The sequence below is a fragment of the Chaetodon trifascialis genome, chromosome 6, assembly GCF_039877785.1.
Source record: "Chaetodon trifascialis isolate fChaTrf1 chromosome 6, fChaTrf1.hap1, whole genome shotgun sequence".
Classification (NCBI taxonomy): domain Eukaryota; kingdom Metazoa; phylum Chordata; class Actinopteri; order Chaetodontiformes; family Chaetodontidae; genus Chaetodon; species Chaetodon trifascialis.
The window spans coordinates 7,898,934-7,913,529 of NC_092061.1; the positions used below are offsets into that span (position 1 = coordinate 7,898,934).

At 42.5% G+C, this 14,596-nt stretch overlaps 1 protein-coding gene across 6 annotated transcripts; it reads left to right on the forward strand.

The window, feature by feature from the left end:
- The first annotated feature begins 1,119 nt into the window (after window positions 1-1,119).
- Window positions 1,120-12,592, forward strand: ddhd2 (DDHD domain containing 2). 6 transcript variants are annotated; one of them, XM_070964841.1, is made up of 20 exons: window positions 1,120-1,235; window positions 1,852-2,040; window positions 3,560-3,752; window positions 4,241-4,434; window positions 4,573-4,662; window positions 4,816-4,936; window positions 5,032-5,121; window positions 5,202-5,343; window positions 5,471-5,679; window positions 5,772-5,833; window positions 5,934-6,053; window positions 6,153-6,248; window positions 6,798-6,974; window positions 7,083-7,109; window positions 7,563-7,718; window positions 8,018-8,120; window positions 8,217-8,378; window positions 8,605-8,709; window positions 10,166-10,334; window positions 10,493-12,591. In XM_070964841.1, exons 2-20 carry the CDS (start codon window positions 1,921-1,923, stop codon window positions 10,572-10,574), a joined length of 2,418 nt encoding a protein of 805 aa, XP_070820942.1. In that variant the 5' UTR covers window positions 1,120-1,235; window positions 1,852-1,920; the 3' UTR covers window positions 10,575-12,591. The 6 variants fall into 6 exon arrangements, with proteins under 6 accessions (XP_070820942.1, XP_070820944.1, XP_070820948.1 ...); XM_070964843.1 differs by having other exon boundaries at window positions 4,244-4,434; XM_070964847.1 differs by lacking the exon at window positions 7,083-7,109 and having other exon boundaries at window positions 4,244-4,434; window positions 10,493-12,592.
- The last annotated feature ends 2,004 nt before the right edge of the window (window positions 12,593-14,596 follow it).

A 14,596-nucleotide genomic window follows, 5' to 3' on the forward strand; every position in this document is an offset into this window, starting at 1 on the left:
CCCCACACACATTCCTCTAAAACGAGGTCAAGGGAGTTCTAATGGGCGCATGGGTGTTGACTAATGATAGTGAAGTCAGTTTCCTGAAAATGCCAACAGGAGACAGTTGACCTTCCACAAACAGGTGTGTCTACAGGTATGTCCGACAGTGTGGTTGTTCTGTTATTGTTGAGAGGCCGACACCTAACATTTTACACAAAGCTTGGCACATTTCAATGCAAATTGGCCCAAAGATTTCTGGGTTAGGCTGATTAGGTGACTTGTCTGGTGTTGATTGGCATTTTGTCTAACATTGCAGTGTGTCATGGTGTAGTCTTTTTTTTTTTTTTTAGTCCACCCTGAGCTGAAAGACAGGAAAATCAAGGATGCATCTGCTCAAAATATTCACCTAATCTAACGTAACTGTTAGCATTATGGACATTATGTAAGTGCTGCAATGAAAATAACTGACACAAAACCGTCATTATGACCAACATCAGTTATATAATGGGGGGGGGGGGGGGGGTATACATGGCTTTATACCCAACCACCCCCTACCCTGCACCCCAGTCACCCATCCCAATTATAACAGCTACTGGTTTTATATAGAAAATGCAAAGGTAAATACGTTAAGATGTGTTTACCTACCACTAGAATGGTAAAATCTGAAAGTTGAACTCCTCTCCTTTTCGCTGCAGAGTTACAACAAACTCTCATTATTACAAATTCGTGGCGTCATCTTAAGATCTGGGGGCGGTGACCTGCCGGTGCTGTGGCGTTTTATGTTCCCTTCAGGAGCTCCTCGTAAATTTACATTTTAAGCACGACCGTTTTCTTTTTACATTAAATATAATGTTTTAGGATACTGTTTGATTTACAGTTCAAATACTCATAATTACTTTGTGTTACATCTAAATACTGACCTGAAGAAAAGTGGGATTTGTTAATTTATTTTGAATATTTTTCTATTTACTTTGGACGCTGTGTTCACCCATTTCACCTCGTCATCGTCACACTGTAAAATGTCAGACATCACAGAAAACCTTCTCTGTGTTATTATAAGTACTTTATACCTTCATTTCGCCGTCGGTGTGGTTGTTCGTGAGCATTACTCTCGTAATTGTCGTATTTCCGAGAGCACTGTAATGGAATCAGGCAGCGATTTGACAGGAGGCTGTCCTTGGTTAGCCAAGCTAGCCACAGCGAGCTAAACAACGAATACAAATCCTCTGCGTTAACTCTAGGTGAAGTTGTCGGTAAGTTTAAATTAACGTCTGTCTGTTACGACTGCTACAACGGTCAAAACACCAACAGGATGTGAAACGGAGAACTTAACACTAGTGTCCCGTCCGGCCATCGTAACTCAGATAGCATGAACCGAAACCGACGTTAACCGCTGGCCTCTGGGATGTGTTTGTTGCATTTTTTCCAAAAATTCACCAATAACACGAGAAGTATTCGGTAACGTTTGCCACTTTTGTTCGGGGTCATGGCGAGAAACCGCTAAAGACATCAACATAACTCTTCTATTATATGACTTAGTTAGCTAGCTGCCATTAATCTTGCTGTTCACATTTTCCTTTGCGTTAAACGCAACTGACCAGCAGATGATGACACAGCCGCCAGTTGTACCCTGAGAGCTGGGATTAGTTACTAGTCAACGTTTAACCGCTGATGGGGTGTGAACTAACATGATCTGGCTTGTTTTTGGTTCTGTCCCATTACCTATGATGCTCTGTCAACAGCAGTTTGGTGCAAGTATCACTAGAAAATCCCCTGGAAGTTAGACAGGCTTTAACATGTCGTAGTTGTGATGATGCTGTGTTGGTCTATAAGCCGTCTTTTGGCTCTTACTCTGTGTGGTTCTTGCAGGTTCTGGATTTGCGTGGCCCGCTGCCCACCTCAGGTCCAAACTGAGGGTTGGGGTCAGGTCTTGGGCTAATGCCAAACAGTCCTGGTGAAGAGGGGGGTCTATCTCAGGCTGCCCCAAACGTCAGCACTCAAGACCTGTTTGACAACCCCACTCAGACTGTGGCAAAAGGGAACACACCTGAGGATCAGGTGAGGGTGCACAGATTAAGTGTAATGGTGTCATTTGTCAAAGTCTGTTTCCTGTAGCAATGATTTGGGTTGGAATGAAAGGTATGGGTAAGCACTGCAGATATGATTGGTTGGGATTAGGGTTGGGTTTAAGTTTATGTAAAGGGAAACACAGATTGACGGTGAACAGACTTCATTTCATCATCGATCAGCTGCAGAGTCTAGCTGGGTTCAAGCTGTGGATTAAACTACACTTTCAGTGTGTTTTCTCCAGGAGGATTTATTTTCAGTCCTGGACTAGGCTGACCTCTATACAGCAAACCATGACACCTTGCACAATTTCAAGGCCATGCCAGCATTGAAATACTCCATTACAGCAGTAGAGTTAAAAATAGAATTTACTCCTCTGAAGTGATTATGAATTTGAAAAAAATGCCAGTGTCGTAACAAAATGTGATGCATTGCAATGGGCCTCCAGCAAAGGCTTTGCAAAACCATTCACTCACAGTAAATTTCATTCACAAATGAAAAAGCACAAAGACACTGTTTGTTCTCCTGTCCCCTCAGGCAGAAATAGCTGCTGCATTCTTTTCCCCCCACGAATGATAGTAGAACAAAGTAGAAATGGTGAGCTTGTGGAGGGTGCATACATGGAAGTCACATACTGTCCACCTTTAAGGTATGCACATGTTGTAACAGCACATAGTCCAGAGGAGACAGTAAACCCAGCATGGTGTCCAGGGCTCCAATGTCAGTGTGTCTTCCTGTCAGTGATAAGCTGGAAATACATGTAACTGGACAGAGTATTATGAATCACCTTCTTGAGGGTTAATTGCTGAAGGAACTTAGACTGTTCTTACATTGCGTGACATGCAACCAAAAACAAGAACAGGTGCCCTTACAACAGATTTAGTTCCTAGGAAGGGTGTTCCTTCAGATATCATTTTCTTCTCAATCTTATTTTAAATCTCTACACCTGCTGAATGCACATTACACTGCAAATCAGATTGCTGATTTGACAGCTGAGTGTAATGTGGGTCTTTGTTGTTGTGTTAAGCAGTGGCAGGCTCCATCTTTCCACACCATGATGCAGGAGCAGTAGAGTGCCAACAGTATTATAGGCAGCATTGTTTCTGAATCCGAGTTATTCAGTTGAAAAAGGTTGTTTACAAGCTGTAGCTGTGGTAAAAAGAGAAGACAAGAGGCAGCTTGTAGAGCAGAATAGAATAAAACGGCTTTGTGTGGCTGCCCAAGCAGAGGCCTGATCATTTCCTGTCTGGCTGTCCTTTGCTTTGTCTGATGGTCTCAGGTTCCTTGATAGGAGCTTAGTGGAATAGCACAAACTTAGCTCAGATTTCTGTCTTTCATTCTCTGGAAACTACAGATTTGAACAGTGGACCAGTCTAAAGAAGGAAAACAGAGGTGTGTACAGTGTATATAGCAGGCATTTGCTTTTTACTTAGCAACTACTGTAACTAAGCAGTATTGCTGATATGAGGAAGCAACATTGATTCAACGTGCCGTCGTCATTTTTCTCCAGGTGTCCCCTATGGTGGATGAGGCTTCTCCTTCGTCCACGTCCTCCTTTGAGATGCTTGACATGGAGTCGTCCCCAGCTCCTTATCAAGAAGTGCAGCCTCACTGGTTCTTCTGTCGACGGGCTGAAGACAACACCTCCTGGCTTCCCTTCAGCAGAGAGGACTCTGACAAACTAGAGAATGCCTGCAACACTAGTAAGCATGTGTTTATGCTTGACGCGTGCATTGTGCCCTGTACATGTTCATTATATAGAAAGTTATATGTAATTAGGTATATGAAAGTCAGAAAATAATAAGTGTGTGATAAACAGCTGTGAGAAGATAAAAAATCAGACATGTTGCCAACACTGGCCTGGTGCCCAGTAGGACGCTTTTCACTCCTGACACGACATGTTTGCTGTTACAAGCAGTTTAACAGCAAGTTGAAGTAGAGTTTCATGGCGGTTTTAGGTGAGTCTCATTAGTATTGATACACAGAATGTTTCTTGTGTGCTTCAGTTAACGTCCGTGATATTCATAATTAAAGTTTCAGAGTTTGTTGGGGTTTTGCAAGAGGGCATATTGAATATCTACTGTTCACTGATAATCATACTTACTTGTCCTCACAGAACCTTTGCTTAAAATGCAGTTTTTGGAGATTGCCTTATGAACCCTGCTTGTGTATGTGCGTGTTTACTGTACAGTAGAAAAAACAGAGACGGAGGTGGTGGTAGCTGTGGATGGAGAGCGGTATGACGTACATGTCAAGGAGAGGAAGCGCTACGCTGTGTACTGGGAGCAAGCTCCCACGGAAGTCCGCCGCTGTACCTGGTTCTATAAAGGAGATAAAGACACCAGGTTCATGCCTTACCCTGAGGACTTCAGCAAAAGTCTGGAGGTAGTCTGACTCTGACCAATCACTCTGCTCATTCCTATAACTTCTGACTTTATCCTCTTCCTAACTTTGCCTGTTCCATAGTTTTTCATTTCATATCTGTCATGTCGGTCTTTGATTCCTTCCTCTCCAATTTTTCAGGAGGCCTATATGATTGCCGTAACCTTGGACGAATGGAAAAGGAAACTGGATTTTCCCACTGGAGAGACTGTCATCTTACACAATCCCAAAGTAAAGCCTGCTGTGAAAATATGACCATGTACACTATAATTAAAGACATGACAGAGCTGCACCGTGGCTTTTCTGAGTATATAATTTTTTAATTAGACACATTGTTTCCTTCTCCTGAGCCTCTTCTCTTCCATTTTCTTGTTCCTCTTTCAGCTGATAATGCAGTATCAGCCAATAGGATTGCAGGATGAGTGGGTTTCCTCCCCCTCCGAGCAGACGCGACCTCGAACAGTCAAGAGAGGAGTGGACAGCATCTCTGTAGAAATACCTGATGGTATGTGTTTGGGTGTACCAGCAAGAAATACACTGAAACATAACCCAGTTTTACAGTTGGCACTTTCGGGCTCATATTTCTGTATGTGGTCCCAGGTGAACCAGATAAGGTGGACCACCTTGTCTTTATGGTCCATGGTATTGGTCCTGCATGTGACTTGCGCTTCAGATCCATCATACAGTGTGGTAAGTGTGTACACTATGTATATATGTCTATACATTGTTTATGGGTATATATGACTCCGTTTCTTCTTGTTTCTTTCCAGTAAATGACTTCAGGAGTGCGTCCCTGTCCCTCCTGGCCTCTCATTACAAGCGTGCTCAGCTGGATGGTAAAATAGGGAGAGTTGAGTTCCTCCCAGTCAACTGGCACAGCGCTCTGCACGGGGATGCCACGGGGGTGGACGAGTAAGTATGGCGAGAGATGGACAAAACATTATGTCGTACAATGTGTCTTATGTCTCCAGCACTTGCAGAAAATTGTCAACATCTGCCTTCCCTCCCTTTGTTTTCTCTCTTATTCTCCTCTTTCCAGGGACATCCAGAGGATCACTCTCCCCAGCATCAGCAGGCTGAGACATTTCACCAACGACACTCTGCTGGACCTGTTTTTCTATAACAGCCCCACCTACTGCCAGACCATAGTAGACACAGTGGCCTCAGAAATCAACAGGCTGCACACCCTCTTCAAACAGAGACACCCAGACTTCAATGGGGCAGTTTCAGTTGTGGGCCATAGTCTGGGTGAGACATGCGCAAGCACAGAAACTCACACGCAGTCACAAGTCATTAAAATGCAGAATTTCAACACTTTGCTTTTCTGTCTCGTTCCTCAGGTTCGCTGATCCTGTTTGACCTGCTAACCAATCAGAAGACTGGATCAGAAGCCAGAAAGGGGGTACAGTTACATTCACAATATAACATCAATGTACTGGTTAAAAAAAATATTTCTCTGCATGTAAATGAAAAATTTCCCTTTCGGCCCCTTCGTGCTTTAGGTGCCCTCGGATGAGCCCTTTCATCTGAACTGTGACACACTGGAGCAGACTCTGACCAGACTGGGTCTACAACAATACCTGGACACACTGCAGGCAGAAAACGTAGACCTGGAATCACTGGTAATACACACACACACACACACACACACACACACACACAATGGGCACGCAAATTCGAGTCTAATGTATAGTTACAAACACACAAATCTTCTCTTTTAGACTCTTTGCCAAGACAGCGATCTCAAAGATTTAGGAATTCCTCTCGGACCTCGGAAGAAGATCCTGAACTACATCAAGAGGAAATGGCTTCCAGAGGTCAGACTTGATTCTTAAATTTTCAAACTACACTGGTTTTTCTTGTTTTTGAAAGCTGCGCATAGGACAGAACAAAACTTGCAGCGATGGCTTTTGGAATCTCCGGCTTACGTTGATATGTGTCATGAATCTGGATTTTGTCTGGGTGAAATTTAGTTGGATGGTTTTAATGCTTGATGCTAATATACCATTACTGTCCATATCAAGGCTACACAATGATCTGCTCCTTTAATACTGAAGAACTCAAAATGACAGTACATATATTACTCACTTCTCTCGTGTGTATGTGTTTAAACAATGACTGATGTGCATTGTTTGACTGATGCTGGCATGTTGTGTATGCTGTATATATGTTGTTTTTTTTTGAACATTTCAAAGATAGCTCAAACTATCTAAGGGAACTGGTTTTGTGTAGAACACTAGAGCTAATTTCAGTTATGGCCTGCTCTTTTGCTTGGGAGCTCTCTTTCCATTTGATATTAACCATATAAAGTGCTAAGTTCAGATGTTGTTTAAATAACTTTTTTTTATATTTCTCAATCTAAATAGGATTGTAAGACAGGGGCACTACATCTGGCACCGGGGTTGCAAGTTCCACCTCAAGTGACCAGTGATCAGGATAGTAACCAGTCTTCAGGCTTGACGATGCAGCAGTCCCAGTTCCACAGGGCGCAGTCTGTCACCAGTGCAGTAGACTACGAATACTTTGACATGGGCATCGGACAGGTACCGCACACAGACACAGACGTGCTAACTTGTGCTTGGGTGTACTGGTAGATAAAGCTTTGATGCATCACCTTCCTGCTTCTCTCCTCCCCCCGCTTACCTGGACAGACCAATGGAGGCATAGCCAAGGGACAGGTGTGTCTCACATGGTGTCCCCATGGACTTGGGCTTTGTCCTTATTTCTCTTTGATCTCACTGTGCCTGAAGTTTCTCTTCACATACAGTATGGTCAGAGGGAAAACTCAAGGCGACTGAATTATAGTGCCTATTTTATGAATGATAGGGTTTCCTACATTTTGCCGTGATTGAGGCTGCCATCTTTGTCCCATTGAGTCGTACAGACCAGTACCACTCTGTGTCTGTGCTCATCCAGTCCTGCATGAGTGGTCAGCTCCCTGGTCTCCTCCTTACCTGCTGCCATACTCCCTGACTGTTGTCTTGATGTCATTAAATGTGTTTTTTTTTTGTTCCCAACACCATCTTGCACCAGAAAACTGTATTTTTTTCCCATCTGTCTGAATAGCTGTGTCTTCTTCGAACAAAAAACTGTGTTTATATCACGTTTCTGACCCCTCTGTCTCTCCACAGGTGTCCATTGATTACCCACAACTGGCTTTCCACCCTCAAACTTTTTTTGCTTTTGGCTCTCCTATTGGAATGTTCCTGACCGTTCGTGGGCTTAAACACATCGATCCCAACTACACCTTCCCAACCTGCAAGAGCTTTTACAACATCTACCACCCAGTGAGTAATCACAGATTTACTGTGCAAATATGCTGCACTCAGCACAAACAGAGGATAACATGTGCTTTGATTTCCCGCAACTACAGTTTGACTTTTTTTCCCCCCATTTTCACACAAAACAGCATTAATAGAGCAGTTCTTGATGTTTCCACATTTTGATTGCATTGTAAAGCTGCGCTTGAATGGTTCATGTCATGTTAGCAATAACTGTTGTAAGTATTGAATCAACTCTTAATAGAAAATAAATAAACAGCTCGTATTGGAGTTGCATTCATTTCTTCCTCTTAATTGCTGTGTAGTATGACCCTGTGGCCTATCGGATAGAGCCCATGATTGTCACAGAGGTTGATCTGGAGCCCATGCTGATCCCTCACCATAAAGGCCGCAAGAGGATGCACCTGGGTACGGCTGTTTCTTCTCCGTTTTTCCAACAGTGTTGTGGTTTGGGCTTTTGATAAGTAGGCTTAATGATATTGTATGTTTCTCTCTGTCTAATAGAACTGAAGGATAGCTTGACACGTATGAGCATGGATTTGAAAAACAATGTTCTGGGATCCTTGCGGACAGCGTGGCAGTCCTTTGCCAGGTTACCAGTTGCTGCACTGCCCCCAGTGGAGGAAGGAGAAACTACACTAGAGAGAAACATTCAAGAGACACAGGGTACATGAGGCACTTCTATCTTACTGCGTGTTTGTTTTTTTTTTCTGTGTGTGTGTGTGTGTGTGTGTGTGTGTGTGTATGCATGTAAAAGAGTGTGTCTAACCCAGTCTCTTCACACTCCTCCCACCCTTCTCTGCATGTTGCCACTCTTCCCCTCCCCTCTTCTGCTTTATCTGGTGGTTGGTCCTGCTGCCCTCACCCCTGAACACTTTACTCTGAACCTCAGCCCCAACGGCAGTCACTGCTTCTGCTGAGAGGGAAGAGAAAAATGCTGATTTTTGGACTAAAATACTGGAGTGGCCCAGTGCCTTTTATAAGCATTACTTCCAAGGTAAGCCAGGATAGTCACTTGGCTTGAATAAGTGAGAACAACAAGTAAATGAACTCTTTCTGTCTGGTTTCTCTGTAGACTTGCCTGATTTAGTGAAAGCTTACGAGCCTATATAAACTTTTTTCCTGCGTGTTACATTTAACATCCCTGGCTTGAATCTGGAAAATAAACATTTCAAAAATGACAGTTCTCAGTTACTGTGGTTTACTTTGACACTCCACCTCCCTCGTAAAGAGCAAGTGTTATGCAATGTATGTCATTATTGCTGCAGGCTCTCACTCCTCTGCTCTTCCTTCCCCCAACTGTGCTACTACTGCTGTTGTACATGTAATCTTCAACTCAACATTTAATTTACTGACACTTCCTTCAGGCCTGTCCCTCCTCCTCCTGCTCCTGTCAGTTGAGTGATTGGTTGAATTTATTGACTGCTTCAGTGATTGTTAACATTGGGAGCTACTTGAGAAACCGGCCCATGACAAACTGTGCTATGTGCTAAACAAATAGGACAAGCTGCATACTAGTGATCGCAGTTGTTGTTTTAACAAGAGTCATTGGCTGGACCTCAGTCAGCAGGCAATGTCATTCATCAGTGGCAGGTCACCTCCAGGAGATGCATGCAGGTACATGTCCTGCCCTTTTCTACAGCACCTCAAGTACTTAGTCTGCCAGTTCATAAAACAGGTCAAAAAGAATACAGCTGCTGTTAGAACAGACTGTACAGCTAACTAACACGAAACCTTTTTTGTCTTACTTTTCACTCTCTATCCATTAAAGAGGCCTCAGCATGTCATTTACAGTCCTTACAACCCTTTTTTTATAATAGTGCCAGATCCCAACCATGACAGTCTTCAGGACATAGTATAACGTAATTTGCGAGTAATATTTAGTATGTTTTAATATCAGTATTGCACAGCACTAAATGCAGAGGTAGATTGTCAGACGCTAGCAGCCAGCCTAGCAGGGTTTCATCAGCACTGCGTTCGGTCTTTGAGGAGACTCTTAAGACAATGGTGCATTCATAACATACCATCACTCATCACAAAGCTGACACACCTTTAATATTTATTTAGCATATTACTTGCATCTTAGGGTGAGTGCATAAATATTTATCAGGTTAAAGGCAACAAGTCGACTTCTCTCTGACCAGCTGATATACTAGATATCTAGTCAGTGCGAATCAATAGATATCTTAAAATAACCAACATAAGCAATTCTCTTTCAGCCTTAAATACCTGCTGAGCAGTGTTGTGAAATAATGACATTCAGCCACTGACTCACCTCTGAGGGAGATGAGGGACACTGGGTTGCAGACTAGTGTTATTTTGGCTGCCTGTCTATTATCTGATTTGTCCCTGTTAACCAAAAAGTATGAGTCACAACAGATGTCTGATGTTGGCTTTTGTCATTGTTTTTGTTGTCTGTCTGCCTCACCTTTTTTTTATCTCTGTCACCGCAGCAGTGTGTGAGGAGGCAGAGCCCTCAGTGTCAGCAGAGCAACCCGAGCAGCCTGAGATTAAAGTGGGGATGTTAAACGGTGGACGAAGGATCGACTATGTACTTCAGGAAAAACCCATCGAGAGCTTCAACGAATACCTGTTTGCCATCCAGTCCCATCTGTGTTACTGGTGAGTCATGCATTCCCGTGGAGGGGTGGACGATAGTAATTGTGCTGATTTGCATTTTGTGTTCCTGATTTTTTTCTTTGTCATGTCACGTTTTACTTCTGCAATTTTGAGGTTTACTTCAAATAAATGATGTTCTCCCCTCTCTGTCCGTCTGTCAGGGAATCTGAGGATACAGCGCTCCTGCTGCTGAAGGAGATCTACGACAAGCTAGATGTGGCATTTGATCATACACAACAATAAGTTTTGTGAATGTAGACCTGCTTTTTAACATGACAGTCACCTGAAAGTGAGAAAATGAAGGACAGCTGACAGAATCAGAGGCTTTACAATCCTCTTCCAGAATGCCTTACCGTCTGGGTGTTACCTGACTGCCCTGCCCTTTCCTCCCTTGACAACTCACACTGGCTGCAGTCAGGTGATCTCGGTTCAGACATGCCAGTCAACTTTAATGTTGCGGTAGCAGTGGCTTGTTGGTGCTGCCTTAACTACCGCTGCAGTGTTTGATAGTGTTTTGCTATCCACCCAACGTCACTGTCATGCTCCTGGTCGCACTTTTCTGTCATTCTTTATTTGACATTTCATTGCACTTTCACTTACCAACACTTGCTGACATATCATGCATACAGCTGCAGCTGAATAATATTGTCATAATAACCAGAGGACACGCACAATACTTGCTCAAGTACAGAAAAACAAAAAGTAGAATGTTTATCACATGATATTTCACATTAAACTGGAATTCATTTTCATAATATAATCTATATATTTCTCAGCCTTATGTACAGCTTCCAAAAATCAGAAAGGCAGAAATATAATTTAGTATAATTCTTATTATGTTGTGTTCAGCAGGGCCAGACCCTTTAAAATACAAGCTCTCTTGACCAAGGAAGCTCTCTCTTGGCGTGACATTAGACCACAGCTGTATAAATAACTGCATCAGGTGGTTTCATTTGGTTGACTAAAAAATGTTTACTTTCTGATTGATAAAATGAAGGTTGTATCGCCTACTACAAGTTCTCCTGGCAGCTTGATTTTCTTTAACATGAAGGTCATTTGAAACCCAAGAGCAGCTGCTCCTACATTTGTGCAATTTAACAATAATGCTGAAAAACCCCTTTTTCATTTTACAGATGTATTTCATTTTCTTTCATTTTTCCTTCTAATCATATTTTTATTTCACTTTTAGTATGTGTTTCAGTGTGATCATATCTAAACGTGTCTAAAAGAAGTAATCCTGATGAAGATTTGTTTCAGAAATGCAGGTGCGTGAAAGGTCGAACTGGTCGTCTTCATAGTGTGTGTATGTATGTATGCACTGTAAGTGTTTGTGAGCACAGTGTGTTTGTTGTAGCAGTGTACAGAAAGACCAGTTCCACTTTCTCTCCCTCAGGTCTGTGCCATTCCTCCTTTCCCGCTTTCTTTTTTCTGCTGTTTTGCAGTTGACCCAAAATGTATCTGCCTGTAATTCCAGCAGCATTTTCTTTATTCCAATACAATCTGACATCCCACGCAGAAAATCCTCATTTTTGCAGAATGTAAGGGCCAAATGGTACTCGCTCTTCTCATCTGTTTCTGTTGTATCGTACAATATTGTAAAACCATCTTCTTGATCTGTACTGCATGCACTTCTTCGTAATGAGCAGGGTTTCTCAACATTTTCTGGTCCTGACCCAATTCCTGGGTCCCAAAATGTTCATAATTCTCATGGACCCATGAATAAGAGAGTTTTCACATTGAAATTGTATGAATTTGATTTAAAGGGCATGATAAACGCATTATATACAGTTTATGTTTCAAATCTGATTATTTTATATTAAAATAAATGGAGCAAATATCAGTATATGAGTGTTACCAATATCACAAATCTGCATCTTTATATAAAGCAACATGGGGTCCAGACTACGAGGTTGAGAAACTTTGTTGAGTGATTTAACTTTATAAAAGACTTGTATGTTATGCACTGTCAGGGCACACAGCCTCCACCACCAAACCTCTGTATCTCATTTTTCTTCCTTCAGAAAAGCACTGAATATTAAATTATTATGTTGGTGTTTTCTTGAACCTCACATTTTTTTTGTCTAAACAGTAAAATAGGACTTTCTGGTCCATGGCTCCTCTTCCTTACCATGAATAATGTTTTTTGCACTTGATACTACAATGTTGATACATACCAAAAAACAAATGTTCTCACTTCTGAATACATACCCAGTGAATATGGTTACATGTTTTGTGTGCCATAATAAAACATAACAAGTGTGGTGTTGTGTTTTTCAATTTTAAGCACAATAAATTAACCTGAAACCTTTTTTAGGGGTTTTAATAATGCATGTTGACATCAGACATTATCAATAGCCTAAGATATCCTGCAGAATTACAACATGTTGAGCATCATCCAAGTGCGATTGGATAATTTGTATTATTATTAGAAATGATAGCCATCATATGCAAATAGTGAGGAGGTTTAACCCTCAACCTACTGACTCAGGTACCCACTATATCCCACCTCTGCAAGTCTTCATGACTTGCAAGTCTTCATGACTTGCAGAGGTCTTCGTAATGATTTCATATCATTGTTTTCTGTTTCTGTTTTAATTGATATTGGGGTCAAACGTTTGGCAGATGGAACTGTTTACTGAGTCCATGTTTGCCATGGGTCCTAATTTAAAGTGTCACAGACACAGATTTCCTTATTTGTGTCAAAGAAAAGTAGGTTATTTATTTCTGTTTTACACAATGTGAAAATAAATCCTGACTTTCCCGAAATAATAATCTTTTCTTTTTCAGATGACATTAATTATAAAACTAATAATGGTTTTTGGTTGTTGTTTGCAGTAGTTTAGTCTCGGGGTCTCCAGGGGCCCCTGTCAGCAGTATGTTTACTGTGTTGGTACATGAACATGAACATAACTTCAGCTCTTCAGCTCTTCTCACGTTTACAAGCTGAACCTCGTTACTATGGCAAGTCACTCGCGCATGCGCAGTTGCGAGGACAACACAGCATCACTTCAACGGTTAATTGACCAGCAAAAACTATGAGGCGAGTTGAACTCCTAATAATTGGATTTGGTGTTTGTTTGACGGGGCTGTTTTCTACATTGTCAAATTGTTCATGTATTTATTCCTAATTTTCGGCGCTAGCGAGTTACAAGCTAACAAGTGGCCAGAGTAACGGTTAGGCGGCTGTGATGATTAGAAAGTTAGCTGCATATTCGTGTCGCTAGTCGTGGAAAATAGTACTTATTTCAACACCAGTCTCTTTTGTGTGCTGTGTGTGTGGTTGTGCCCACTCTGTATGAATTGTGATGAAGGCATTCAGAAGTTAGGACCTCCATAGTGAACCTCATGTGATTCATGTCAGTGGGAGGAGGTTAGGCACCAAAGCCTCTCAGTCATTCTGAAAGGCGCCGGCCTGAGGGATCTCAGACATTTTTCATCTCACCCGGATGACACAGGCTTGTATCAGGAGGTATGATAATTTCCTTCTTTCATCATTACCAGGCTCTGCTTTGTAGACACTCATTAGGATAAATGGACCAATGCTTTAGCACATTTCCAGGCTTTCTCTTGTTGCTTTAACAATGTCTAACTAGCTTTTCACAAGCTTGTAACAATCTTGTTGGTTCTTAATCAACCTGACCTGATTTTGGAGCGTGTCCAGGTTTAGTTTGGTCCAAACGAAGTCATGAGTTTAGGAAATGAATGTATGCAAACAAGCTCTGACAGTGCATGTGTGTCTGTTGTCATGCTAAAAAGGGGCTGCAGCCAGGGGTGGGTACGGGGTCACAGCAGGTAGTGGGAATGTGGCACAACAAGTGGGGCTGTGTTTTATGCCGCCAACTCTCCCTCCATCATCATCCGTCCCTCCCCCTTGATCTCAGATCTGGTATTCAGCAGACTAACAATAGAAGAGACTCTTTCAGGCTTGAACAATACTCTCACCCCTGCCAGATACCCCCACGACACACGCACACACACACACACACACACACACACACACACACACACACACACACACACACACACACACACACACACACACACACAAACACACACACTCTCACTCCATCTACCCCCTCCAACTACTTGGATTTAGTGGTCTTTAACACCCCCCCCCCCCCCCCCCCCCCCCCACACACACACACACACACACACACTCCACCTCTCTGGCTTTCTTCTAAACGCTATGTGCTGACAAGTGAATGTAATCTGCCTCCAGTGTGTGTGTGTGTGTGCGCGCGTGTGGGGGGGGGGGGGGGGGGATT

What these genes read in the sequence shown, in the direction of transcription:
- ddhd2 (XM_070964841.1), top strand. Translation starts at nt 1,921, where the DNA reads ATGCCAAACAGTCCTGGTGAAGAGGGGGGTCTATCTCAGGCTGCCCCA. An exon ending in AGTTGTGGGCCATAGTCTGG is followed by an intron (nt 5,680 to 5,771) that starts GTGAGACATGCG and finishes CTCGTTCCTCAG; the next exon opens with GTTCGCTGATCCTGTTTGAC. An exon ending in GATCAGAAGCCAGAAAGGGG is followed by an intron (nt 5,834 to 5,933) that starts GTACAGTTACAT and finishes TTCGTGCTTTAG; the next exon opens with GTGCCCTCGGATGAGCCCTT.